Source organism: Pararge aegeria, chromosome 3 (genome assembly GCF_905163445.1).
Source record: "Pararge aegeria chromosome 3, ilParAegt1.1, whole genome shotgun sequence".
Classification (NCBI taxonomy): domain Eukaryota; kingdom Metazoa; phylum Arthropoda; class Insecta; order Lepidoptera; family Nymphalidae; genus Pararge; species Pararge aegeria.
In genome coordinates this window covers 18,716,359-18,743,376 of record NC_053182.1, presented here as the reverse complement: position 1 = coordinate 18,743,376, position 27,018 = coordinate 18,716,359, and the positions used below count along the sequence as shown (strand labels likewise).

At 35.9% G+C, this 27,018-nt stretch overlaps 2 protein-coding genes across 3 annotated transcripts in view; both read left to right on the top strand.

Moving 5' to 3' along the window:
- The first annotated feature begins 40 nt into the window (after positions 1-40).
- On the top strand, positions 41-25,556 carry LOC120636334 (cytoplasmic dynein 1 light intermediate chain 2). Its single transcript, XM_039907768.1, has 9 exons — positions 41-196; positions 453-643; positions 2,347-2,550; positions 13,374-13,585; positions 15,768-15,997; positions 16,922-17,033; positions 17,761-17,901; positions 19,062-19,315; positions 19,687-25,556. The coding sequence occupies exons 1-8, from the start codon at positions 123-125 to the stop codon at positions 19,293-19,295; spliced, it is 1,398 nt and encodes a 465-aa protein (XP_039763702.1). The 5' UTR covers positions 41-122; the 3' UTR covers positions 19,296-19,315; positions 19,687-25,556.
- Positions 25,557-26,148: 592 nt separating this feature from the next.
- Positions 26,149-27,018, top strand: part of LOC120637058 (endonuclease/exonuclease/phosphatase family domain-containing protein 1-like) — a 37,497-nt gene continuing 36,627 nt past the window's right edge. For both annotated transcript variants that reach the window (XM_039908661.1, XM_039908660.1), the window contains exon 1: positions 26,149-26,704. In XM_039908661.1, the coding sequence (XP_039764595.1) occupies positions 26,431-26,704 (274 nt within the window). In that variant the 5' untranslated portion in view covers positions 26,149-26,430. The remainder of the gene's footprint in view (positions 26,705-27,018) is intronic.

Sequence of the window (27,018 nt, the reverse complement as noted above, 5' to 3'; positions counted from 1 at the left end):
CAAGTATCCATCCACGAGTTTTTTAGTCTGTGCTCTGTCTGCGAGAGTGACGTATGAACAGCCGAAACGAAAACGAAAGAAAAGCCTCTTGTGCCGTTGTTATCTTCTATCATATCTGAAGAATGGAGACAAACGGCCAAGCAAATGGGCTTAAATCTAAAAAAAAAGACAATGGCGACGGGAAGGACAATTTGTGGTAATTGTTCACTGTTAATTTACGAGTTACATGCAGCATCCATATAGGGTATCCAATGTGTCACACCTACGTGATGTCAAAGAATTGTACCTGAGAAATATGTGACCTAGCTGCGACGTCTTACCTTTGTTTGTAAAGAAGCCGTGGAATAAGTGTTGGAACTGCGTTAGAGTCATTTAACTCGGTATCAAGTGAGAGTTCACTGTAAAAAATGTGTTCCGAAAAATTTCCTCTTACCTGGTGTGATTTATTACAGGTCCGCTATTTTAGAGGAAGTACAGAATCAGGGAAACACGAAGTTGCCTTCCAACAAGAATGTGCTGGTATTGGGTGACAATGAGACTGGCAAAACCACACTTGTAGCCAAGTTGCAAGGTGTGGAAGACCCAAAGAAGGGATCTGCACTTGAATATGCTTATATAGATGTTAGAGATGAGTACCGTGATGGTAAGTTACTTATCCATAACACAATAAGTTATAGAAAAGTATGTCTAAGAATGGAATCCCTACTAAAATTATAAATGCTAAAGTGTGTGTTTGTTTGTCCATCCTTCACACCCTAACTAAGCATCCAATCTGTTTGTTTTTGGCATAGAGTTAGTTATGGAGGATGGAGAGTACATTCTCTCGATCCTCGAGATAATGTTACGCTCCATCCTTTCAACTAAGGCTTCTTTTTACCCCAGGAAAACTAAAGGTTCGCGCTGCATTCGTCAAAAACAATAATAAAGGATTGAAGGAAAGGACACAAGAATTAGCTAGAAGATACATAATTCTGTGCCAAGACAATGAATTATAAATCAATATTAGGGTGGAATTTGATTATTGTGTTGTTACTATTATGGTACTAAATTTTTTGCCATAAATGCCAAAAAATTAAGGGACTTAATCATAATCTGGTTTCATCAAATAAATCTGTGTGGTTTATGCTGCACGCTACAGCATAGAACTTTTAATATACTGCAAAAATTTCACTCGGATACTGGAACATCCTGAGGTGATGTTTGTTTGACATGATCCCGTAATTTGCATTTTTACATATGAGTGGCTTCTGAGAGGTTTTGTTGTAATACTGGCTTGTAGTATGACAACTGAACATACAAATGATAAATTAGAATATTTGGGTTCACCATTTTATTATGTGTAAATGCTGTGACTTCCGAATTGTACCTATTATCTTTGCTTTAAACTGCTATTGTCTGTTAAAAGTAGAAATATATGTTGTAGAAAATAAGTTAAGTAATTTAAATTTCATACTTTCACAATTTCCAAAGTGTTATAAGTTTCCAATGGGAAATTGTGTAATAATTTTGCTTACTGTTAACAACAACGTAATATATTTGGTTCCCAATAGCCTATTCTAATCATCTGAAAGTTTTGATTGATATCAACAAATATTTGTATATATTGTCATCAACTTAGCCATCCATAGATATCTACTACTGGACATAAGATTGGAAATTTCTGATTCTAATTCTGATTATCAGCCCAGTGAAATTGGTGCAGTCCACCTGGTATCTCTGAGAGCATTTTAAGCCATCAGTATGCCAATAATTTAAAACGTAAAGTCTTCAACTCACATTGGAAAAGTGCAGTCGGTTTATGCTTTGAAACCCACTTTCCTTTGATAGAAGAGTCTGGTGCAGTGTAGCGGTGTAGGGTAAAGGGCTTACACACTTTCATGCAGAAAAAATTACTTTTAGAAAAGAGGAACCTAGATTAATTCATAAAATCTACATTAATGCGAGTTAAGCTGCAAACAAAACCTAGTTATATAATAAACATTATAACAAGTCCACAATGCTTGAAAACTTGGCACATTCCTTTTTTTATATTTGTATACAATCGACTATATATAAGGCAACACTAAGCAGGGCATGCAAGGAACACATCCTACAGCATGCTGCCCTGTATCCAGGTACCATACGTCATAAGCCTCATGTGTCTGTAATTAAACTCGCAAAGACACCCTTGAGACCGGAACACTACATTGCAATAACACTGCTTTGCTGCAGAAATAAGAATGGCGGTAGTACTTCATCGGACAAGCTCTGTCATACAAAGTCTGAGAGGAATATAGAGCTCATGCCCACAATGACACTTCAATGCCGATGGATAAACTTTCACTATAACACAATAAATATTTTCAGATCACACAAGACTTAGTGTATGGGTCCTAGATGGGGATCCAGGGCACACAAATCTGCTCAAGTTTGCACTGAGCGAAGAAACATTCCCACACACACTGGTCATCCTGACTGTGGCCATGACCACACCCTGGGGTGTACTAGACCAGCTACAGAGCTGGGCCTCAGTGCTCGGTGACCATATAGATAAATTGGATCTCACACCTGGTAAGTCTCTACTGCTTTTTTACTGTAACTATCAAGTTTCTTCATTAGAGTTTCCTTGTTAAGTCATAGTTCCTCGTAAGTTAAGTTATCATTTACATTGTGCACTAACAAGCATAAACGTTATCTTCAGAGACTATCTGTGTAATATGTACTTGTGCGAATATTTAACTATTTTTATCATATGCAGGAGCATTTTAAGCAATCGCATGCAGAGGTTTTTAACAGGGTAGGCATATAGTAGAAAGATGGCATAAAAAAAAACAATACTATACAAAATAAGAAGCGATGATAGCCAGTGGTTAAGACTGGCTTCACTCTCAGAGAGCCAAGTTCAAATCCCGGCCCGCATATGAAGCATTTCCAAGCTATGTTCGTTTTGAGTTGTTAAATATCACTTGCTTTAACGGTGAAGGAAAACATTGTGAGGAAACCTGCATTTTGAAATTATTATACCTCTTAGGTATAATAATTTCAAAAGGTGAGTGCAGTCCACCAATCTGCACTTTTTTTTTCTCCTTTATTGATCAAAATATAGTGTACATTACACGGTGCGCCATCCTTAGAACGGTTCCACCGCCTAAACCCTTCTTAGAGAAGACCCGTGTCAGGCGGTGGGCCGCTAATGGTGATACAAAACTATACTAAACTAATTTGACAAGTCGTAAAATATTGCTTTCCTTTTCTTCGTCAAACTTCGTTGCTTTTAGATCCGCCAATTTAGTTTAGAGATTTCCGTACGACATAATTAATAAATATATTTTTGTTGAGCACCACACAGAAAGTACATAAAATAGAAAGCAATATCAAAAAAGCGGAAACAATTTGGCGGCCTCATCGCTACATAGCGATTTCTTCCAGGCAACCAAAAACTTATAAAATAGGTACAGAAAATAGGCGCATATATACACATACTACTAGAAAAATATTTCATTAATTAAATATATATTTACATATATTTACGTTTAAATGAAAATCAAAATATTAGTTCACAGGCTTTAGATGTACATTTTATTGTGTCTCTGAAACGCTAATAGTTTATAAGTAAACCAGAATCCTTTAACCTTTATTTAAAGGTACCCGTCGTCGTCGACGCGTGTCGGTCTTTAAACTTAAATAGGGTGGTCATTAGTAAACACTCAGAGTGTTTTGAATTACTTTGTATAGAAAAATAATTTTGCTTCTTTCGATTTAAGATTTTTCAGTGTGATACCTTATGAAATATACTTATGCACCCTTCAACAGTATTTTTAATTCGGTTACACGTTGTATACTTAATATTATATTTATAAACCAAAATCACAGGGTCTCCAATCTTTATTTAGAAAATAAACTTTTAGCCGCATTACCACTTTTTTTTTCAGTTTTTAGTTACTAAAGTGCGATAAATTACAAATATTCCGTCAAACTGTAGAACAGTTTGTTGACGGTATTGGCTCTTTTATTAATATAGCGTAGTAATAAATTATAAGATGCTAAAACTATTTTGACTTATAAGTAGGTAGATATTATATAAGAACAAGTGATGTTTTAAGTATGTTTTCATGAAGGGGCTGCAAATCGTTACTTTACTAGCATTTATAGATCCCTCAAAATAACATCTCTTTTTAAGACATTTTTTTTTACTTTAATTGACTAGCGCTTGACCCTATTGAAGATAAAAGACCAACACGTACATAGTACCTACCCTACGCGACTCGTGCCTAATAAAGTGGCACACTTATTTTAATTTTGCATGTGATTTTAAAGCTTTCAGTAAAATCTATGGCAGTGGTTATTAAAAAACAATCAGTGTTTTTTAGGTCTCAGAGACAGTAAAATGAGAATGTACAAACCTGTAAAGTAATATTTCGGTTTTCATTTACATAAAAAAAGTAACTATACTCTTATTAGAATGCGCGATGAGTCACGCTGTTAATTAAGATAATTTAGTACCACCATGCGCTGTCAGTGCACGACAGTAAAATGATAACACCTAGGTATACAAAACATAAATAATGAACAGTAATGAACGGTTTGTGTTGTTTTTTTTTTAATAATCAATATTAATTGGTTTCATATGTTTATCATACTGTTTTCTTGAAGGAAATAAAAAATAAAAATAGTTGGTTTTAAAATGGACATACAAATTTCGAAAGCGGCGGTATTTGAAATTTTGACAACTAAGCTTTTCGCATACAAACGATCGATTCAGGTTTTTTTTTCCGCTGAGAAAGCACTCGGGCTGCGGTCGCCCGAGGGACATGCCGCCGCCGCGCCGGTCTTGAAATAGCGCCATCCTTTTCTAAGTCAATCTTTCTACGTCAAAAGTTGTGAAAAGGATAACACTACTTTTTTACTATTAGTAGTTATAAAAATCTGGGGCATCTATTATTCCTACTCAATATTATAAATGTGAATGTAAGTTTATTTGTTACGCTTTCACGCAAAAACTACTTAACCGATCCTCATGAAACTTTGTACACATATTCTTGGAAGTGTTCGAAGTAATATAGGATATTTTTTTATCCCGACATTAAGCTCGGTTCCTTCGGGAGAGGGGATGAAAGTGTTTGACGATTTTACACCATAACTCCGACAAATTATAACCGATTTAAATAATTATTTTTGTACTATAGAGGTTATAATATGTGTTTAATTTTGCCCAAACTTTGTGTAGATCTGATGAATGTGGTTGGAGATAGAGGACAGAACTCCTCAGCGGACAGCAGCAAACCCCTCATTTAATGCTTAGCGATGCTGAATACTTAAATTTTTTTTAGAACTACAATTTAATTGAATGCCACATCAAAAAACAAAATCAAACGCAGACGAAGTCGCGGGAAATAGCTAGTAAGAAATATTTCCATTAGCCACTTTACCGCATAGGTTTGGGTAATCCTTTGCGGTAAAGCTATTTAGTTACGGGATTTCTCTCCAACGGAAGCTTAAGCTCAATTTTCCGTTGCTTCGGATAGGATCTTAAACTTGGCAAAGCAATGTTTATTTCGCGCCGTGACTCACGTGTTACGTCATCGTCGCGTATTACTTAATCAATGAATGCGTTTGACTTTATAACTGGTTTTACGGATCACTTGTATTATGTCACAGCACTTCCTCGCTTCTATTGTCCGATGTGATTTTTCTTTTCGCGATCGCAAAGAAATACGTTCGAATTATTTTGTCATAGAATTAAAACAAACTTTGAGCTATAATAAAGCTCAAAATATATAATATATATATTTGAGCTGTAATTTAAGTTTTTTTAGATCCCGCAAGAAACATGAATGAATACACTTTTATTGTACACCACAGAGAAAATTCACAGATACAACAGCACAATAAGGTAGAACGTACAATTTGGCGGTCTTATCGCTATAATAGCGATCTCTTCCAGGCAAGCAAAGGCATACGAGTAAACGCTATAGGAAATTGTTTTCCCGGAGTAAAAAGTAAAGGTAAGCTACCTATATGCAACACGAGCCGTGAAGCCATGCATAGGTAACAAAGCCATTTTTAATTCCTGTGGGAACGTTAACCAGTTCCTTTTCCGGGAGAAATAGTATCCTATGTTCATCTTCAAGATCCAAGCAATTAATGTGTAGAATTTTTGAGATTGGTGCAGTGGTTCATGATACATAGTAACAAATCAACAAACAGACTAAATTTTTACATTCATAATATGAGTATGGATTCTTTACTAGACAGAATTTATCTCTATAACCTCTTTGAATAAAGGAATCCTCTTTGCATTAGGTATAATGCGAATTAAAAAAACGTGCTGTTTACGTAATTTTTTTTTGGTTTACTTTTTATCACTGCTATACCGCTACCGCTACCGCTAATATTAATTTTATTATTATTGAAATCGTTAAAAAAGAATAGCCCGGCTTTCTTAATAATAATTACTAATTCCTACTCGCGACTTTTACCGCGTTTCTTTTAATGCCATGGGAACCGGATTCCGCGCTTAAAAGTATTCTATTTCCATCTCCAGAATGCAAGTTATCTCTGTGCTAAATTTCGTCAAGCTCTATTTAGCGGTTTAATCCCACTTTTAAATCAATGTCAGAATGCAAGCTTTATACGTAAGTCAAATTCCATTTATGAAGTTTGAATTTATGACGATGTTTTTTAAGATACAGTTTCAAGTTCTTTACAGATTATCTCTTGTGTATCAGAAATTATCACCTGCGGTCACTAAGCGTTCGCACCCTACATAAATAGTCTGTATAAATGAAGCCGCAAATGGTTTTCACGTTTATAAAGTAACCTAATACACATGCTACTTAACTAATTTAAGTTGTCAACATTCACTGAACGGGGCCAAATTGTACGCTCATAATTTATTTACTCCGTAATGCTTACATCGCATTAATTCGCAAGAAAATTTTCGCTCGTCATGTCAACTTTAGCTTTTTATCCACTACAGGGTAGTCCTTAATGGAATCTCTCCTAGTTGTAAAGATGCAGTCTAACTTGCTTGCGGGTTATAATTAACCCATGTACCCCTAATAAGTTACTATGCGGCATCGTACCGGAACGCTAAATCGATTGGCGGAAAGGGGGTACGTACTAGGACAATTCCTTTGTAAGGTTACATGTAAATGCAATTTAGGGAAATAATCATAATTTCAAATAAGGTAATATTTATATGTTTGACACATTGGTCCGGTGGATATGTCTATCTGTAGTAACGTTGCGTCGATGCTCCGATACAAATGGGCCAATTTTAGAGTCGTTTGAAAGCACGTTTTAAACGTTGAACATTCTGTTGTCCCGAATTTACCTCGAGGATAACTTTTGTATGAGTCTTATCTCTATAGACTTATTGTAACTGCATAGCTTAATATAAATATACTGTGAGATGGTGATAAAAAAAAATTACCCGACCAAGTTTGTTGTGGGCTCTTCCTTAACCAGAGCGTGTTTGGCACCCATGTAGCTTTAGGTTTAAGTTGGCGAACAAAGTTATCACCATCCCTTTACAATTATGTAAATATATGTGTATGAACGCTTCATGAGTGCCTGTGATAGGCATACATGAATAAAGAATTTGAATTTTGGATTTATTATCAAATATAAATATGGCAATAACCGATTACACCTCATAAAATTCTGTTTCGTAAACTAACAACATGAATCGATAAATGGCTGTTCTTGTACAATTTGCAAGGTTTATTCGTCTAGGCTAGTTTTTACTGCGGTTTTGAAGTTCTGCGAGCAATGCTCTCAACTGAAAGTGGGATAAAGTATTTCTACGAGAACACAGGTTGTTACTGTTGATTGCAATATCGAAAATAACATTGTAACTAACGCTAGAAACAAAGTAGGCCTCGTAAAGAATTAATTCATTCGGCCCTTCACTTATTTATTACTTCGTCCGCGTTTCCATCTACTGCGGTCAGCAACCCGTCTGCCCAGCGTGATGATTATAGAAAAACCCTCCCAGAGGCCTTTAGTCCAACAGTGGACAGTTATAGGCCATTGATGAGTCATATCTGCATTGCTCACAGTTCGCAGTTTCTTCGTTTTATGAATTATTTCCACTTCACACGACGACGATCTGTCTTGAACGTGAGAGAATATTGACCTAATTCCCCTTGTCTTAAAGGTTAAGTTCGTACCGCAACTATGACTTAGCTCAGCACCCCTAGTACAACATTGGTATACTTCCAGTAATATTAAATATTTTTTATTAAGGGGAGGCTTCGATCTTGGCACCCTACCTACGAAGACGTGCCGCCGAGCGAAGTAAATTTGAGCCACAATAGGCTCAAATATACAATGCCGCGTATAAAGCGATACAGTGTTTAATTTAATAAGGACATATCCGTTAAAAGTTAACTCGCTACCATTCATTCTCACCAGTTGCGATTGCAGTCAAATCGTAGTGGTTGTAAAATGGATCTATGCTTTTAAATGTTTAGCGATGACGTCATGTAAGTTGCACGCCTCTTTATTCTCTGTATGTATATATAGGCTTCTCATGTATTTACCCACGCGTCACGAAATCAACACTTAAAGTGGTGGCTTTAGTGATGTCAAGTGACATTCAGTGATGTTTTAAATGTATGGCGCGTTAACAACTCTTAGACCACTCGTATTCTGAAAAGATTACTTTGTGACACATAAAGAAGCTTGCATTCTAATTTTAGGTGAGACCAGTGGCGTGCATACAGGTTATGCAATAAGCGAGCAGATGATTTAAAATGAAAAAAAAATCTCCAGTACGAGTTATAAAAAACTTAGGGATAGGCATTGTAAAAGCTTTTAAAAGCCTACTCTTTAGATTTAATAACACGTACTGGAGAATTTCTTCACTTCATATCATCTGCATACCCTGTGCATACCCTCTATGCGCGCCACTGGTTGAGACAATATGGACTATGGTAGACCACAATGTTACGATACACGATATCGTCCCACGATAACGAGCGATACACGATAGCGAGCGTGGATGTCTTACTAAGGGAACAGACCTCGGTCGTCACCTTAGCGAAATGTTTAAAATAAATCTCATCCGTGCTACAATATCTTCGTTCTATTTGCACCATTTCCGGTGGCCTTTCAACCTTTTGTACGAAGCTATTTTGACACCACCACTTCTATCTCATTTATTTGTCAAGATAAATATTATATTGTAGTAGGTACTTAGCTACAATGTAATCGATTCTATATTTTTTCAATATTCAATTATTTTGAACCGAAGTCAGTATAGGCGACTTTGTCGGCGCAGTATTTGTGTTGCACCGTTTCATGTAGGGCTAAGATGCAAGCGACTAATGAATTATGTCTATCATTTTCTCGACCAGTTTCTTTGAGACAAGACGACATAATGGGTAGGCAATAGGCATAAATATCTCGGGACGCACAACATAGTTAATAATAACAAGGATGCCTGGAAGAGATCGCTACAAAGCGATAAGGCCGCCTTTTGTATACTTCTTCTGTCTGTATTTTTATTTGTGTGCAAATAAAAAGTATAAATAAAATAAAAAATAAAATAGTGTCGTTGCTGCAGGGCTAGCACAGGAAGGAGACAAAAATTATATCCCCCCATTATATCTCCTTACAAGGTATATTATTAACGTGTCCACCTGCTAAATCACTGGAACATGGAATAGGAGAAGTTTATCAATGTTTATTAATACACATATATTATTCGGATATTATTTCAACTTGAGTGCTCTGAGAGTTGATAAAGCTGTGGGAGGAGATAAACTTTTATCCTTTTTCCACGGGGAGCAAATTATCCCCTGCCCATACTAGCTGTTCTTCAAAGATCTGTTCTTCAATCAAAATGGAAAAGTCTGCCAATAAAAATACCTGATCAGAGTTAGGAATCGAATCGAATAGAATCGGGCTGTAATTTCCTGTCATTGTCACTACCTGCACTGGATCTGATTGTGGGTTAGCCTATGTAAATACTATGTTGAGCCAGTAACTAGCAGTGTAACGTTGTACGGGGTGGCGTGCATAGAGGGTATGCAGCTGATATAAAATGAAGAAAGTCTCCAGTTAGAGTTATAAAAAACTTAAGGATATGCTTTGTAAGAGTTATAAAAAGCCTACCCTTAAGTATTTATAACTCGTACTGGAGATTTACTCCATTTTATACCATCTGCATACCCTGTGCAAACCCTCTATGCACGCCACTGGGTTGTGGATTGTAGTTGAACGTGCGAAATAATTGATTAAAGAGCCTGTTTTATAGTTTAAACAAACTAACGATGGTACAATACACTGAAACTTAACATGTCGGTTCGAACGCCACCCCTCCGGGAGATTATATTATATTGACGGCCGACTGGCGCATTGGGCAGCGACCCTGCTTTCTGAGTCTGTGGGTTCGATTCCCACAACTGTAAAATGTTTTTGCGGTAAACATGAATGTTTTCAGTGTCTGGGTTTTTATTTGTATACTACTTCGCCCGCGTATGAGTACATCTGATGCTAACATATTCATCGTGGCTAGCTATGTGCCCATTATTATTTTACGTGGTATACTAAGTTAGTAAGTTGTCATTATTTTAGTTGATACATAAATACATACATACATCCATGCTCACAAACTATCGCATTTATATTATTAGTACGACGGTATGCATACATTCATCGTTTTCCCATATGCCTTGCGACGTACTATTATTTGTGAAGAGTTATGTCCTTTATCTCCGACAATATTTATCAAAACTTCATTAAAATTAGACAACACATGCTTGGTAGTATACACTTTCAAATAAAAAATAATTATTGAAATCGGTTCAAATTTAACGGAGCTATGAAGTAAAATTGATAAAAATTATCATTCCGTTTCCCGGAGGAAACCTACTGTTTACCGGGATAAAAAGTATCCTATATGTTGACCCGGAATATCAGCTACCACTATAACAAATTGTATTTTAATCCGTTCAGTAGTTTTAACGTGATGCCCGGACAGACAGACAGACAGACAAAAATTAAATAAAAATCTGTTTTGGACTCGTTTATAAAGTATCCCCCGATCAAAATTTTCAAAACATATTAAATGTACAGAAATCTTCCAGTTACAGTTTTATCATAATTATAGATGGTTCTCGAAGTCTTCCTGAGTATTTTTCTTTTTTTTTTCGATAAAAATAAAAATAGTTTTAACAGAGAGAGGAAATAGTTTAGTGGCTCAAAGTGCTGGCACCGCACGCGAAGTGACTCGACTAATTAATTCGTGAAAGTGCATTACAATAAGATTCTTACACCGATCAAATTCGTAGTGTACCCAATTCATTTACCCCGTGTGAATGCAGTACACATTTTAACTGACTTCAAAAAATGCACAGATTCTCTATCAGTGGTGTGCACTTCATACATATGCATAAAAGCACTGCCTACACTATAATTTATATATAGCACTAAGGAGGACGATTTTCGCCATTCTATGCAATTTACCTGCTGTATGCATACCCTGGTAAGGAAACCAGTGCACGCCACTGTTCTCTATGCAGTGCGTTTATCATTTACTAGCGGTCCCTCGTGACTTCTCCCGCGTATAAGTTAACTTTGAAAGATAGGCGTATGCTGTCGCGCACTTATTTAGAACTTTAAATGGGAACAACTTTGTCCTATATGATTTTATCGAAACTTTAACCGATTACGCAGCGCGAGCAGCGAAAGCTCTCTACAGTAAATAAAAAATTGTAATATTCTTCATTGGTGCTATGTTCATATTGGCCTTAGCCTGAATATATAATATAGCCTATATAATATACCGCGATAAATGGGCTATACAGCACTGAAAGAATTTTTCAAATCGGACCAGTAGTTCATGAGATCATCTCGTTCAAGTAAACAAAGAAACAAACAAACTAACTCTTCATATTTATATATTCGTGTAAGATTTCTAGGGTCCCGCATCTAATAATAAAATGTTTGTATTGAGAACGTAATACAAGACATTTTAAATTGATGCATTGGAAAATAGAAATTAATGTGGCTTTTAAAGGCGAAAGAATTGTTAAAATCAGTTAAATATATTGTGCGTTTATCAATTACGTACAAAAATCGTCATCATCGATCACTTCAACCGATTGAAGTCCACTGCTGGACATAGGTCTTTTGTAGGGAGTTCCAAAATCCACGTTCCTGGGCCGCTTGTGCCCAGCGGCTCCCAGCGACTCGTTTGATGTCGTCTGTCCATCTTGTTGGGGGCCGACCAACGCTGCGTTTTCCTGTGCGGGGTCGCCATTCCAGCACCTTGGAACCCCAACGTCCATCGATTCGAGTTATGTGCCTCTCCCATTTCCACTTCAGCTTTGCGACTCGCTGAGCTATGTCGGTAACTCTGGTTCTTCTCCTTCTCCTTATCCTTATTTGATCACGTAGAGATACTCGTATCTGCAGTATTGTATATATATTCGTACAAAAATGCAAGAATACAAATCTTTTGATATTAGTGTTAATATATGACGGCTGATTGGCGCAGTTTGCAGCCACCCTGCTTTCTGAGCCCAAGGCCGTGGGTTCGATACCCACAACTGGACAATGTTTGTGTGATGAGCATGAATGTTTTTCAGTGTCTGGGTGTTTATATGTATATTCTAGGTATTTATTTATAAAAATATTCGTCAGTCATTTTAGTACCCCTAACACAAGCTACGCTTAATTTGGGGCTAGATGGCGATGTGTGTATTGTCGTAGTTTATTTATTATTATTTATTTATTATTATTAATAAAGGTTTTAGCAAGTTAAACTATGTGGGCGAAAAATCTCATCATCGTCATTATAAACCTATTATCGGCCAAGTATCGGCACAGGTATCCTCACTGACTAAGAACGGTTTAGGTCGTTGTTCACCACGCTGTGGTTAAGTACGAGTTATATAAACTTCACACGCCTTTGAGAATATTGTGGGGAAGTATCTGTTATAACGATAATCCTCACGATGTTTTCCTTCACCGTTAAAATTAAATTGCTCAAGTTAAAAACTTTCATAACTCCGAAAAGTTAGAGGTACGTGCGGAATTCGTACTCGGGTCCCCCGGAAAATGCTAGGTATCACCGCGGGAAATGTTTGCTTAAGTATCGCATAATTATACGCACACGAAATCGCGGAGATTAACTAGTCTTGTCAGTCTACCAATCCAGACTTTGCCAGTGTGGTTGACTATCGCCTTAGCCTATCGTTGACCGGTGATGGGTTGATAATGACCAGGGATACCCCAAACAAGGAACGTGTTTTTACATACATTTTATAAACAACGTATAATAAATACTGTTACTGTACTCAGTGGGCCGGTAATGAGTTATAATCACGATGAACTAGTATAGTATATTTATGATTGACCGAAAGTGTATCCGTCTTCCGCAGAACAAAGGTTACAAAGTAAAAAGCAGCAAGTTCAGAAATGGCAGAGGTATACGGAGCCCGGCGACGAGTTGGAGCCGACGGCTTCGTCGCCGATGAAACGCTCGTCGCGGAACCTGTCAGACGAACTGGACGACGACGACGAGGACAACCCGCTACCGGAAGCCGTACTTACCACGAATTTAGGCCTTGATATTGTCGTTGTTGCTACAAAGGTTAGTGGAAATCTTACCAATTTTCAAACATAATGTCGTCGGTGAAGTTGTAACAGTGCCTAAGTCATTTTTGGCGTGTGTTTATGTCATTCGATCTAAACAGATCCCGCGCTTTCATTTATGTTGTGCTTAGTTTGTATACCTACCCTCCTTTTATTTATAATTTGTTGAGTTTATTTTAATTGTAATGGAAGAGTGGACTCTTCTGTCACAGCCCACAGGGGTAGTAATACTACTCTTAAAAGAAGACTTCAGCACCACCACCACACCACACATTTTGGCACCACTTTGTTTCTTACCATGTCCACGTCGGTACCACATATATACTAACTTCTCAAAACTTGAAGACAGACATTGTTTTGGTTTTGGCATTTTTACGACCGCCTCTATTGAATAGTTTTAACATTAATAAGAGAGAAAAAAATCACCGCAATTCTTGAGCGCGCCTAAATTATCCCATCTTGAGTATTGTACAAAAATGGCTTTTGTTATGGCTCATTTTCAGTCTACCTATTTAGGTAGGCCTTCATTTTCATATGTCCTTATTGGCATAGCGCTTAGACGTACTAAATAATCGTCATTATTATGTCAACCAATGGTTGGCCACTGATGGACATAAATATTTTGTAGTGTGCAAATCCAAAATACTTGGCTTACATGAAATCAACGCTACCTATAAAATAAACTAAAAAAACACGCTTGTTATAAAGAAACAAACAAATTTCTACCATTTAGTTTACCGTTTATTTATAAAAGCGTGATTTTTAGTTTTTCTGAAACTACTATTTTTATTATAGCAAAATTAATCGGTTAACCATTCATGTTCATAATAGAGAAATCGGCTAAAGAAAATGGTTGAAAATTAAAATTAACATCATTCCTGCCTTTTTGACTATATTTGAAAATTATTTTAATTAACGTAAATCTTATTTTGCAAATTAAAAAAATCGAACAATCCTATCAAATTAGTGTATTGTCATCGGTTCTCGATTTATCTACAAAGTTTGAACCAAATCAGCACGTTTGAAGAGGGTCAAAATCAAGTCCAAAGGTCGGTTACAAACATACATACAGGTGAAGCTAATATATAAAGCGTGTTAAAACAAGAACATACAATCTGTGTATATATATTTTAAGAAATCTTTTAGCCGAAACTCTAACGTAATGAAATACGTATTGCGTCAGAAGTAGAAATGATCTGACAACTACGGGATCCATTTCAATGTAACACGATATCGTTAAACGTACATTAAGCACAAAAAAATCTACTGAACGGATGTTTATTGTGACTTTCACTGACGCGTACATTAGGTTACAAATGAAAGATAATATTCAGAATTCTGCCGTGCTAATGAAAAGGGCGACATGTTGACATTTTGCTACAACTGATTTTCAGACTAGTCCACCAATCCGCCCTAGGCCAGCGTGGTGGAGGAGACTCGTGCTCTGTAGTGGGCCGGTAAAGGGTTGATATGATAAGTTCAGACTTGCCCTTCATCTGCAAAACTCTTGTCTCGTTTTTTTACATTAATTTTGCAAGTTAAATATGTTTTCAAAGATGTTTGCAGTTCACCAATCCGCCTTTTCTTTTATTTATTTTTTTATCTATTTTAATAATCTTAAAATGTGTAGGATTTCATATTGCCCTAATACGGAACAAGTCTAACTCGCACTTAACCAGTATATATTATACAACGTGCAACGGAATTACGAAATACTTTTTAAGGGTGCATAAGTATATTTTATAAAGAATCAGTTACACGTTGTATATAAAATGTGTAAATGAAAACCGAAATAATACTTTAGAAGCTTTAGAGGTACATTATTTACTGTCTCTGAGACTTATCTGTGAAACAGTTCAGTTCAGTTTTTGAAGAAAATCATTGGCGTAGTTTTAAAAAAAATATGGGCTATTGACAAAACTACTTTTAAACAATACAGTATTATTCCTTATCCAATAAAATATACGAGATACGTTGTTCATTTCATGTGGATCCTTCCAGCATATCATTAAAATTAATGTTTTTGTGCATATGAGAGATTTGAATAGCGTGGCAGAGCGGGTGGCGGGCGCGACATACGAAGTTCCCAAAAATTAATTCAGATTACACGAAGCTGTCGGTTAGCTAGTAAAAAATAATTGAAAAAAAATACTGAAACCTTGTTTGTTCTCACTGCTCAGACTGACTACATGACAACGTTAGAAAAGGAGCACGATTACCGCGACGAGCACTTCGACTTCATGCAGCAGTGGATCCGGCGGTTCTGCCTGCAGTACGGCGCCGCGTTGTTCTACACCAGCGCCAAAGAGGACAAGAACTGCGACCTGCTATACAAGTATCTCACGCACCGGATATACGGCCTACCATTCAGGACGCCCGCACTCATCGTTGAAAAGGACGCCGTTTTGATGTAAGCGGATACTTTTAATTTATAGGCCTTTATTTCCTCGCTTGCTGCGACCCGCGGTGTTCTCCGCGGTGAATAAGACGATTGGTTGCTTCTTTAGGCCGTAAAGGAACGATAAAAGGTGAATAATTACGAATGTTCCTGTAAAACAACTGTGGGAATTTTATGTTTTTGCAGTCCCAAAGTTGCCTATGTCGCTGTCCGACCGTTCAACTAACTCTATGCCAGAAATGAAGTCGGTTGTTTGCTTTGTTAGGATGTAAAGCAAGGATAAGAATGAGAGAGATGGCTCAGTTTTTTGCGTTGATTCAGCACGGAAATGCAGTCAGCATTCTTGGCACATTTTAGCCACAGGTACCACTTGTTCGGTTAAGGTTATATTTTAATTTAGTTATGAGTTTAATTATGCATTTTTAATAAATATAAACGTATAATCTGAATTCTATTCCATTTGTTTGTAAGTCCTTTTTTCTCTTATCAATATTAGGTACAAGTCTAGTAAGAAAGGATCTAGACAAAGAACCTAATACGAATACTCGATTTAAAAAAAAAATTTAATTATCCATATATTTTTCATAAAAGAGTAACCTTAAAAAAGTTCTTCTTCTTGCGTTGCCTCTCCCACTAGCGAAAGTTGGGAGTCAGCTTCGTAAATTCTTGTCTATTTTTTCGCGAGGCGAAATAATTCTGCTGCACTCGCTATAAAAGATGATAACCCTAATTAAATTAAATAAATACCATTGACACTTGTGTTTGTTTGTATATGAACAAGTGTGTTAAAGTTTTTTAAATATTGTTTTAGATAATTTTACGCAGCTTTATATTTCAGCTAGATCCCACTTCTGAACTTCTTTTGTAAGTTTTGTAGTAAAAGAATCCTGCTGTCAATTATCACAGCTATAACAATTTATTATTTTATTTTCGCAGACCGGCTGGTTGGGATAGTATGAAGAAAATTAGTATATTATATGAAAACATGCAGACGTGCAAACCGGACGATTACTATAGAGATGTCATAGTACAACCCGCTACACGAAAGGTAAGTTTTATTACTGAAAACATTAATCATCGCAAAAATTGCAATGAACCTAAGACAGTCTAAGTTACTGGGCATATTTAAAAATGATGTTAAAGCTGATTATCTCGCTCAATCAAAATGACTATAATTTAACTTATTTAAGTGTTTATGGTATGCTAATATAAATATAACTTTATTTTTAATATTCATTAATAGTAATATTTTATTGGTATGCGTATGTATGTTTTTAAAAGTGTTTTCTTTTTAGTTTTCCAAATCCTAAGGTTGCCTGCTAAATATCACTATTTAGCGATATACTTTAAGTGTCGGTTTTTTTTTATATTTCCTTTACTTGTTGTGAAGTATAAATAAAAAAATTACCCCCGACCAAAAAAATATTTCCATCACCCAACATTTTTTAAAGAGCCAGTTCAATCAGTCATTATAAGCCTAGTCCACCACGCTGGCCAAGTGCGGATTGGTGGACTTCACATGCCTTTGAGAACATTATGGAAAACTCTTAAACATGGAGGTTTCCTCACGATGTTTTCCATCACTGTTGAAGCAAGTGATATTTTTATTACTTAAAACGCACATAACATAGAAAAGTTAGATGTGCTTTCTGGGATGCGTACTCGGCCTCCCGAAAGTGATGCCGAAATCCTTACCACGGGGCTATCTCCGCTTCGTAATATTTATTTAAAATAATACGTTAATTAAAATATGTGGATGAATGTTATTATTCTAGAGCGGTGGTCTCAGGGAAGCGGAGGTGACCGCTGAAGACGAACAGGCATTCCTGCAGCGACAACTGGCCGCGTTACAAGCAGGCACGCCCGCACCCAGAGCTGATTCGCCCCTAAGGACGACCCAGAGAACCACTGCGCAGGTAAGATGATCAAATGGTTGCCGGTGGTCATATCCGGCTCGAAGGACCATATTTAGAACTAATGCTCGGTATTAGGTTTCGGGCAACGTTGATTCTTGCGCTATTGGTGTATTAGTTTTGTTAACGGGTTGAGTTGAACTGTAGGTATTGTTTTTTTTTTTAACGTGTTTATGTTTTAACAAGCGTTCCTTCACGACTTCGTCTGCGTATAAGTCAACATTAAAAGATAGGCATATGCTGTAACGGACTTTTTTAATAGAACTTTTAAAGGGGAACAGCTTTGTCATACATGATTTTAACGAAACTTTAACCGTTTACGCGGCAGCTCTCAAAAGGAAAAAAAAACCCGTAGCCTTCACCCGCCGCTGAGAACATTATATTAGAACTATGACGCATGCGTGTGACGCGGTGCGTGCTGGGATTCGACCCCCTCGGCTCCAGGAAAGTGATGCCGAAGTCTTCTTCTTCAGTCTCGGTTCTTGTAGGCTATCACGGCTTCGCATATATGTGTCCCACATAGACCATGGGTAACACGAATCACGCATTTACGTTACGTACGTTACAGCCTATGTGAGGAACTGCTTGTTGGTCTAGTCTAGTGGTTATATGCATATTCGCTAGTGCCGATCACGGGTCGGGCTAATAAATAGTACTCAGTTTTTCTAACAAAAAATTATTAATACCAGCCCGAAGTTTCCGCGCCTGATCTCTTGTCGTGCCTTCCGATCGGACTATGAGGGTGTAGGAACAGATAGTGCACCTGCGTTTGCGCACTCACTTGTACACTAGAATAGTTGGAAAATCTCTCTGGCGATAAACCACCGTGGCAGAAAAACTGTTTAATAGTGAGGGTTGCGTGTCTCTTTTAGGCATATCAATTAATTGCGTTAGTTAAACAACTTTGATCCTAGCCTCTGATTGGATGCGTGTACGGTGAGAGTTTCGAATTTGGACTTTACCTTTCCTCTGTAACTCTGAGATCACGTTATCACTAACGTCTGTTATTATTTGTTTGTTTAGTTGCAATAATAATTAATGCTTCTTGAGCATGCCACTGCTCTACCACAACGCATCTAAGTTTATCTACATTACTATATCGCTTTAATTGCAATGATGATGATAAATTAATTTAAGTGTATTAACATTCCATATTATTTCAGCTTGACGGCGCGAAGATAGGCATGAACCCCGGCACGCCTGGCAACGAGGGCGTGCTGGCCAACTTCTTCAACTCTCTATTGTACAAGAACAAGCCCGGCTCGCCCGGAACGCGCGCGCCCGACGCGTCGCCGGCGGCGGCGGCCGCGCGGTCAGACGCAGCCGCAGAGCTCGACCGGCTCACGCGGGCCAAGCGAGCACCGCCGCCCATCGACCTCAACACGTCCGAGTGCTAGCGCCGAGGAACTCATGCTAGGTAAGCACCGTCTAGCGCTGCAACTCTTTAGAAATAGACCGGCCCTGCGGTCAGACGCAGCCGCAGAGGTCGACCGGCTCATGCGGGCCAAGCGAGCACCGCCGCCCATCCACCTCAACAAGTCAGAGTGCTAACGCCGAGAGACGCACGTGAGGTCAGTAACGTGTCGCACTGTAACTCTACTCAAGAAGTCTGACCGCGCGGTCAGACGCAACCGCAAAGGTCTTCCACTCGCTCGACAATCGATCAGCACTAAGACGAGGACACTTAACAGTTCTAGCGAATGAATGCCCCCCGTCGTCGTTTAGAATGAAATAATAAAATTAAGGCCCTTTTCTGCTTCTATTAATGTAACTTTTCTCTATTTACAGGTATATTAGTTTATCGGGCGCTCAGGATATCGCCCGGCACGTGGAAGTGAAGCGGAGCTCGTCCGAAGGCTTCCACACCATATGATACATTGCTGGCTTGTACTTTGTGTTGTCACGCCATACTCCACGGCCACGCGGCAACGGAACCCGTATTATTTATTCCGAACGCTTGTATTATCGCGAAACCTTTGAGATTTCTACCATTTAATAGTCGGCAAGTCGGCAGAGAGTTACATCGATCAAGATTGGTCGAGCGCAGTATACTGTATTTAGCGAGTAATTGGTAACAAAACAGCCAAGATTGATCAAGTGATGTATCGTGAATGGTCGATGATCCGTCAGCAAAGCCATCTGTTGACAAAATATATCGTTAGTTTTAAAAATATTCCGAATGTCTGTGTCGTTACGGAAAGAGATTGGTAGTATCGTTTGCATGTCGATCACGGATGGTTGAGCGCTGTATTGTGATTGGTCGGTTACAGATTTAGACAACAACGCCATCTGTTGGAAAATCGTAAGTTTTATAAATTTCCAGCCGCTGTATTACGAAACTTTGATGCGATAAACTCTTTGGGACCCTTATTATTAGGTTGCCTCGCAATTGTTTCGAGTATAGAAAAAATAATCGAATGCCTTTTGTTTTAAAACTAGAGTTCATTTCCATACTATTTTATTCTGGCGATATTCTTAAACCACATGCAGAGTCGTCTAATAATGAACTCAGCCCTTCAACTCAAATACATTCTAATCGTAGCACACTCAATAATTCCTGACGTAAAATTCTCAGTCCTCGTATGAAGAGGTGTCAAAATATATCAAACGTCTACATGCAATAGAAATGTATAGAAGTGCTAAAACTCTTTTAAAGCAGTTTTAGCAAGAGAAGTATAAAAACCAATAATAACAATCAAAATGCAATAATCGCGGGTTTCTTAATACAGGACAGGGTTAGGACAGTAAGGCTAAAAGCAGTGATGTACTTTATATAAAGGTTTAATGTATTGTAATATTAAGGAGAAAAAGGAGAAGACATTTTTTACATAACTTATTAAAAATAATTAATGTTTACAGTACTACCGTTTTTATGAGTCACATAGACAATTATCCTTGCCGCAGAAAATTGTTTGGATTGTTAGCACCAATTAAATACAGACTGTTGTAACGTTTAGATTTTGCTATACATCAACTACTTAAACAGACTCATCATAATATATAATAACGTAGTTGCAACAACATATAATGATTGTGCGTTATGATTGGCCAAACTATGTTCGCTACTACCGAAAAAAAAAACAAGTTCGCATATCATCATTGTTGCTTATGAAGCGGTAATACTGTAACTATGTTTGTTTTAGTCTGTGGCAGCCTTATTTGTGAAGAATTCCTCTAAGTATAGTTATAATGCACACCCCAGTCAGCCTAGCTGCAGAATTCCAGTTGCCTTTCTAATTCCTGGTCGAACTAGTGGACAACCCAGCCCAAGAGATACTCAATGTATGTTATTTTTTATCTCACGGAGAAGTAGTTCAGCCACGTTAGAAGTGCAGTGTATCCACAAGCGTATATGTGTGTAAACCTTAGTAGTCATCATGAAAATAGATTCGGAGCAAGTTCTAATTGAGCAAACAATATGCTTTACCATATACGACAGGCTTGGTTTAAACTGTCTCCGTGAGCTAGATTTATTAAAAAAAGTACTAGACAACTTTTTACTCTGCAGCTAGTCTTGGTGGACTACAGTAGCCTAGAGTAAGTTTTAAGTTAACGTTACACAAGCGTTACGTATTTCTGACATATTTGTATGGGATTGTCAAATCGAGGCGTAACGTTTCTTAACTCAAAACTTACACTGGCCACAGATTCATGAAACGAAATCGAGAGTTGTAATAATTTCCTATTCAGTAATATTTTTTTACTAGAAATAATAATAATATGTTTTATGATATTAAGTATTTATTTAGTTAGCTTATGTTTGAATATTTCGATAATAAAATAATCGACGTAGTAAATCCCTATGAATCTTCGTGAGATTAGCGAGTTTTTTTTAAATGTAGAACTGATTCAGTAGCGTTGAAATAAAATTTAAAATAAAGTATCCTTAAAATAGGGTTACCATGTTGAAGTTTAAGATTTTAGGACTTGTTCGATACAATTGATTTCTTCGTATTTCTCTTGTGATCAGATATGTAAATGAAAAATAATAAAGAATGAAGTATTTGGACATATGAAAATTCCTGTACAACTTTTTTTCTTAAGTTTCTACAGTCTCATATGATTGATTAAAATGTTTCAGTTCTATTTAAATTGGTAATAGCGAAAATTGTGATCTTCTATAAAGACTGTTGGGTCAAATGGGGATATTATGCACAATAAAGTCTATATTTGTACAAATATTTTGTAACGATTAAATACACTAACTAGTAAAGTTACTAATAAAAGAGATGAGTTTACCTGCTTGATTTTTTTAAAGAATTAAATTAAAATCGTATATGGTTGATTTAAAATTACTTTTTATTTTTTCAATGTAATACAAAGACGTTTCATAAAATGATATGTTATTATAATTACTTTGAAGTTACCATATTAATGTTCAACTTCAAAGTGTGAGGTCAATGTTTAGATATCACATGTTTCTAAACATGACTCAAACAAACATATTTCCATTCTGTATAACATCAAACCTCATAAACCAGTGGTAAATTTATATTATCATTTATATTATTTTTTTATATGGCAGGTAACACGATAAACAAAAAAATCATACATTCGTTGCTCATTTTAATATTATTATCATAGTCAAAAATTAAAACTCATTAAATGTAAGGACACTATCCACTAACGCATATCGAAAATCAATTGGAATAGATATTGGAAATCTTCACATTACTTTTTATTTGCATAGATGATATTCCTTATAGTTTTAGTGGACAGCAGGCCTTAATCTTAGAATTGTAATGGTGACCTTTTTGTGTTGTGTATATCAAAATTTATTTATTTCAAATACATTAATCCCTTTTGTTCACAGTATATTCTTTGTTTTACCCATACTCTGTGAGGTGATGTAATTATTATGTATAGACGTATTTTTTTAACATTGGATTATGTTCACATTTGGTGCAATACAGAACATTCCAAACCTGGTTTGGTGCTTATTATTATAGTAAAATTATCGAATAATAACATGAAGTTTCATTTTATTCTTGCCCAACGCTCACTCAAACAATATGTGATTTTCAGGCACTAAAGGTCACTATTAAGTAATTCAAATACCTAATACCTAATTTTAATTAATTAAATTAATTTGGAGTACTTAACATTTATTTCATTAGATATTTGTCGACACTAAACTTTAATATAATACATACTATCCACAAAAAGCCGTTTAGAGCCCAGAATTTCGTCCTTAAATAAAGTTAACAGTAATATTCATTGGCATTAATTAAAATATTTAGCTGCCAACTTTTGAAGATTATTTTTTTTCGGATTTATAATATCGTAGATAGATAAATATTCTTCATTAATAAATTTATCTAATTTATGAAAAAAATATCTTAAATCCCAAAATCACAAAACGTGTGGCAGTCCTAGATTTTACAGACCAATATCTGATATTATATTTTAGTATACAGATATTTCCATTTCAATTTACAGTTTACTATCGACGGGTCTAGCAGAAACTTGGTTATCAGTTCGATGACGCAAAATTCTTTATTTTAAATTACTACTCGCAGAAACGATTTATTTTTGTAGTGAGGTGTTAGGTGGCTATAGTGCATATATTATATTATATAACTTCTCCAATCAACCTTGATACAATTGTAACAAAATAACTATATATAATTAAAGTTTTAATTGAAGTTACGTAAATAAATATTTATAGGTATTTTGTCTAATAATTTAATAAATTTATGTTTCAGTAAGTGTTCAGTATATCATTATAATTCAGCAGCGGAACATTTATTTGCCGCCAAAATTTTCATCTATCACCCATACATTATATATTTGACAACATTGTTGCCAATTTACGAGTATCAAGCAACCGACGTAAATTAAGCTTATCCGGCGGGACTAAAAGTAATGCCATTTCTTGCAAAATATTATCTATTGAAAAGAATGGCTTGAATTTATATACTGTCATTTACTAGAATGTAAGTGTCAATAAAATTGTCAATAGGTAACATATTTTTGCTCATTTAGGTTTTTACTCATAACACTAGTCAAAACATCATTTCGATTTATGCATAGATATTTCATATTAAATACGACTATTTACTGTGATACGATTTTATAGAACAAAAGTAGTATACCTATCTTAATTTGCACTGTTAGATGAATTAGCCACTTATCATCCTCAAATTACGAATAGCAAAAAATATTTATATTGTTGTGTAAGTTTCGTTCGTAAAGTATTTATTACTCAATTTATTTCATATAAAACTTACGAACCTTTAATAGTGGTAAATATGTAGATAAGTAAGTCTGGAGACGCATTGCGTAGCTATATTGCAATAATCCTTCTATGCTCATAATATTGCTCTAATAACACCCAAACAAAAGGTAACCTAATTTAAAGTTGGTTACGTTTTGTTATATCACGGTTACAGATTGCGATATTAATTATTCTATTACATTAAACTTAATTGACTAGTTGACAATCATTTTTTCCTAAGCCGTAATGGGTAAATTGAAAAATATTGGAATATTGTTTGTTTTTAAATACGAATTGCTTGTTGTAATCAATTTTGTTTAAGTACTTAGTTGAAATTATTACTTAAAAAATTAACGATGCAATATTTAAGAAATACATTTCAATGTTTTTCATGACGTGTTTATTATTACCGAAAAAATATAGTGATTTAATGTTAGATTCTGGTTCATTAGTTATTACGATTTTAATAGTTTAGATATTTATAGCCATCCTTACTTGGTTGTATAATCGTCAAATGGAAATTAATGTGGATTATTACTATTTCTGTTAGAATTTTTAACCAAAGGAAACTAAATTTTAATTTCTAAAGATATTGCCACGATTGGTATTGTTGGTATCTTTTTGTTATCTACCTTACCAATGCTGATATGGATGGCTTGAATTTAAATTCTGCCAATTTTTAGGGCTCAAAACTTAATACCTATTAACTAAATAGATTTACTTTAGTTAAACATTTATGTACACCAGAACTAGTACAATAATTTTATTACCAAGCCTTAAATATAAATTTATCGTAATATAAATTACTTTGCATACAGAAAAATATTAAATTGTTTGTAATCAGTGTAAAATTATAAAATGCTATGTGCAAGATGGAATATATTTAATAGATTCCAATAAGTCGCCAAGTTAAGTTTGGTTGGTCTATACCGATATTACAATTTTATAGCTTAGTTTAATAACCACAGAATATAGTTAATATTTCAATAATAATTATACTTATAATTGCTAACAGCAAATGCTTAATAAACACTTGATAAAAGTGTAAATGGGAATGTTAGTGGCTCTTCAAATAATTATATATAGACGCGGCCGTGCAGGGCTTGGAAGTCTCTGAATAATTGCCGTAGCTGCTAATCTATTATGATTGCCGTAACTAAATAATGAATTCGTAATTCTTGTTATCAGACAACAGTACTAAACGAATGTACAATTTCAATTATTTTCATCAGCACTGTTGATGTTTTTAATAGAAATAACGTAAATTACAAGTTATTATAACACACACACTCAACTTTGTATGTGAATACAGAGATAAAGCAGTGGTACACACGAATAATTCATAACCTATAGTTACTATTTTTAGCTTATTGGCGACTATTGTACAAGTTATAATTATTATTATCAAATCTTTTAAATAAATAAATTAGCACGGAATATGTTTATTGTGTTTATTTTATACGACCACCAGCTTAATCGTCTTTTAGGTATGGACCCGCGAACCAGAGCATCTTCAAAACTATCTCATGCTGCACGTCAACAGATTTTTAATTTCACGTGCTATTGTATGATGCAGAAGTGATCACAGACGCACGTATGGATATAATTCCGTACCTAACGTTAGATCGCCTAAATCATCCGTGTCTAAATAAATAGTAAGTATTAAAAACAGGACGGTTTCGCCACAAAACTGGTCACCCACACCTGTCATTTTCAATCTCGAGTTTCTGCGTTCTTAAGTTGATACGCTCGAGGTGAATTATTGATGGAAAAAAAATCAAATGCTTTTCTATTTTATAAATCATAATATATTAAATCACATTACTGACCTCTATTATACTATAGTACGCTAATAGAGGTCAGTGAATCACATGAACAGCAATGATTAATACATTTCAATGTTTTTCATGACGTTTAATTAATGAAATTGTAAAGACATTTTATCAGTAACAAGTACTATTTCGGAACGTTATAATACACGTCATTTTGATGTCTGCCACTGTCAAACATTGTAATGTCACTCATTTTTCTTGTGCGATTTGGCTTGGCGAGTTGTGTTGAAAAAAATACAAATGTAACAAACAATAAGGCAATATAAAAACAACAGCTAGCTTTCATTCCTAATTCAAGAAAACAATTTGGCTAACGTTGAGATTACAATGTGATACGTGTGTGTTTGTGTAGTTTAAATCGGTGATATGCGAGTTATTTTATTTTTTTTAATTTTAATCTAATAATAATTGGAAAGAGAAGTTTACGTTTAGCGTTCTAAGTGTTACCTATGAGTTATTTAGATTAAAGTGGTGCGTGCAAACATGGGGCAAGGTCCGAGTTCTAACTGGAGTAAAGGTAGTCGAAGATCATTTAGATCTTTCGCAAGGCGCTCAAAGCTCAATAAGTCGAGTTTGAGCCACACGTTCAGCTTACCGCCTTCGGAGGAGTATCCGGAGCTCATGAACGTGAACACGGCAACGGAGGAGCAGTTGATGACGTTGCCAGGAGTGTCCAGGCAACTGGCGCAGGAGATCGTCAGACATCGACAGATGATCGGCAGGTTTAAACGCGTTGATGACCTTGCCTTAGTCTCAGGTGATTATCTTTAAGCCAGCAGGGCTAGCACGGGCGGGAGATAAATATTATATCCTTCGATTATATATCCTGACATTGGATATAACTAAAGGGCCCACCTGCAAAATCACTGGAACATGAAATAGGAGAAGTTTACCCCCATTTATTAATACACATATATTATTTGGATATTATTTCCACTTGACTTGTGCTAGCTTCACTTCCGCACAAGTGGAAATATTGTCAGTGCTCTGAAAGTTGATAAAGCTGTGGAAGAAAGTAAATTTATATTCTTGTACCAGGGAGATAATTGTCTCCTGCCCATGCTAGCCGTG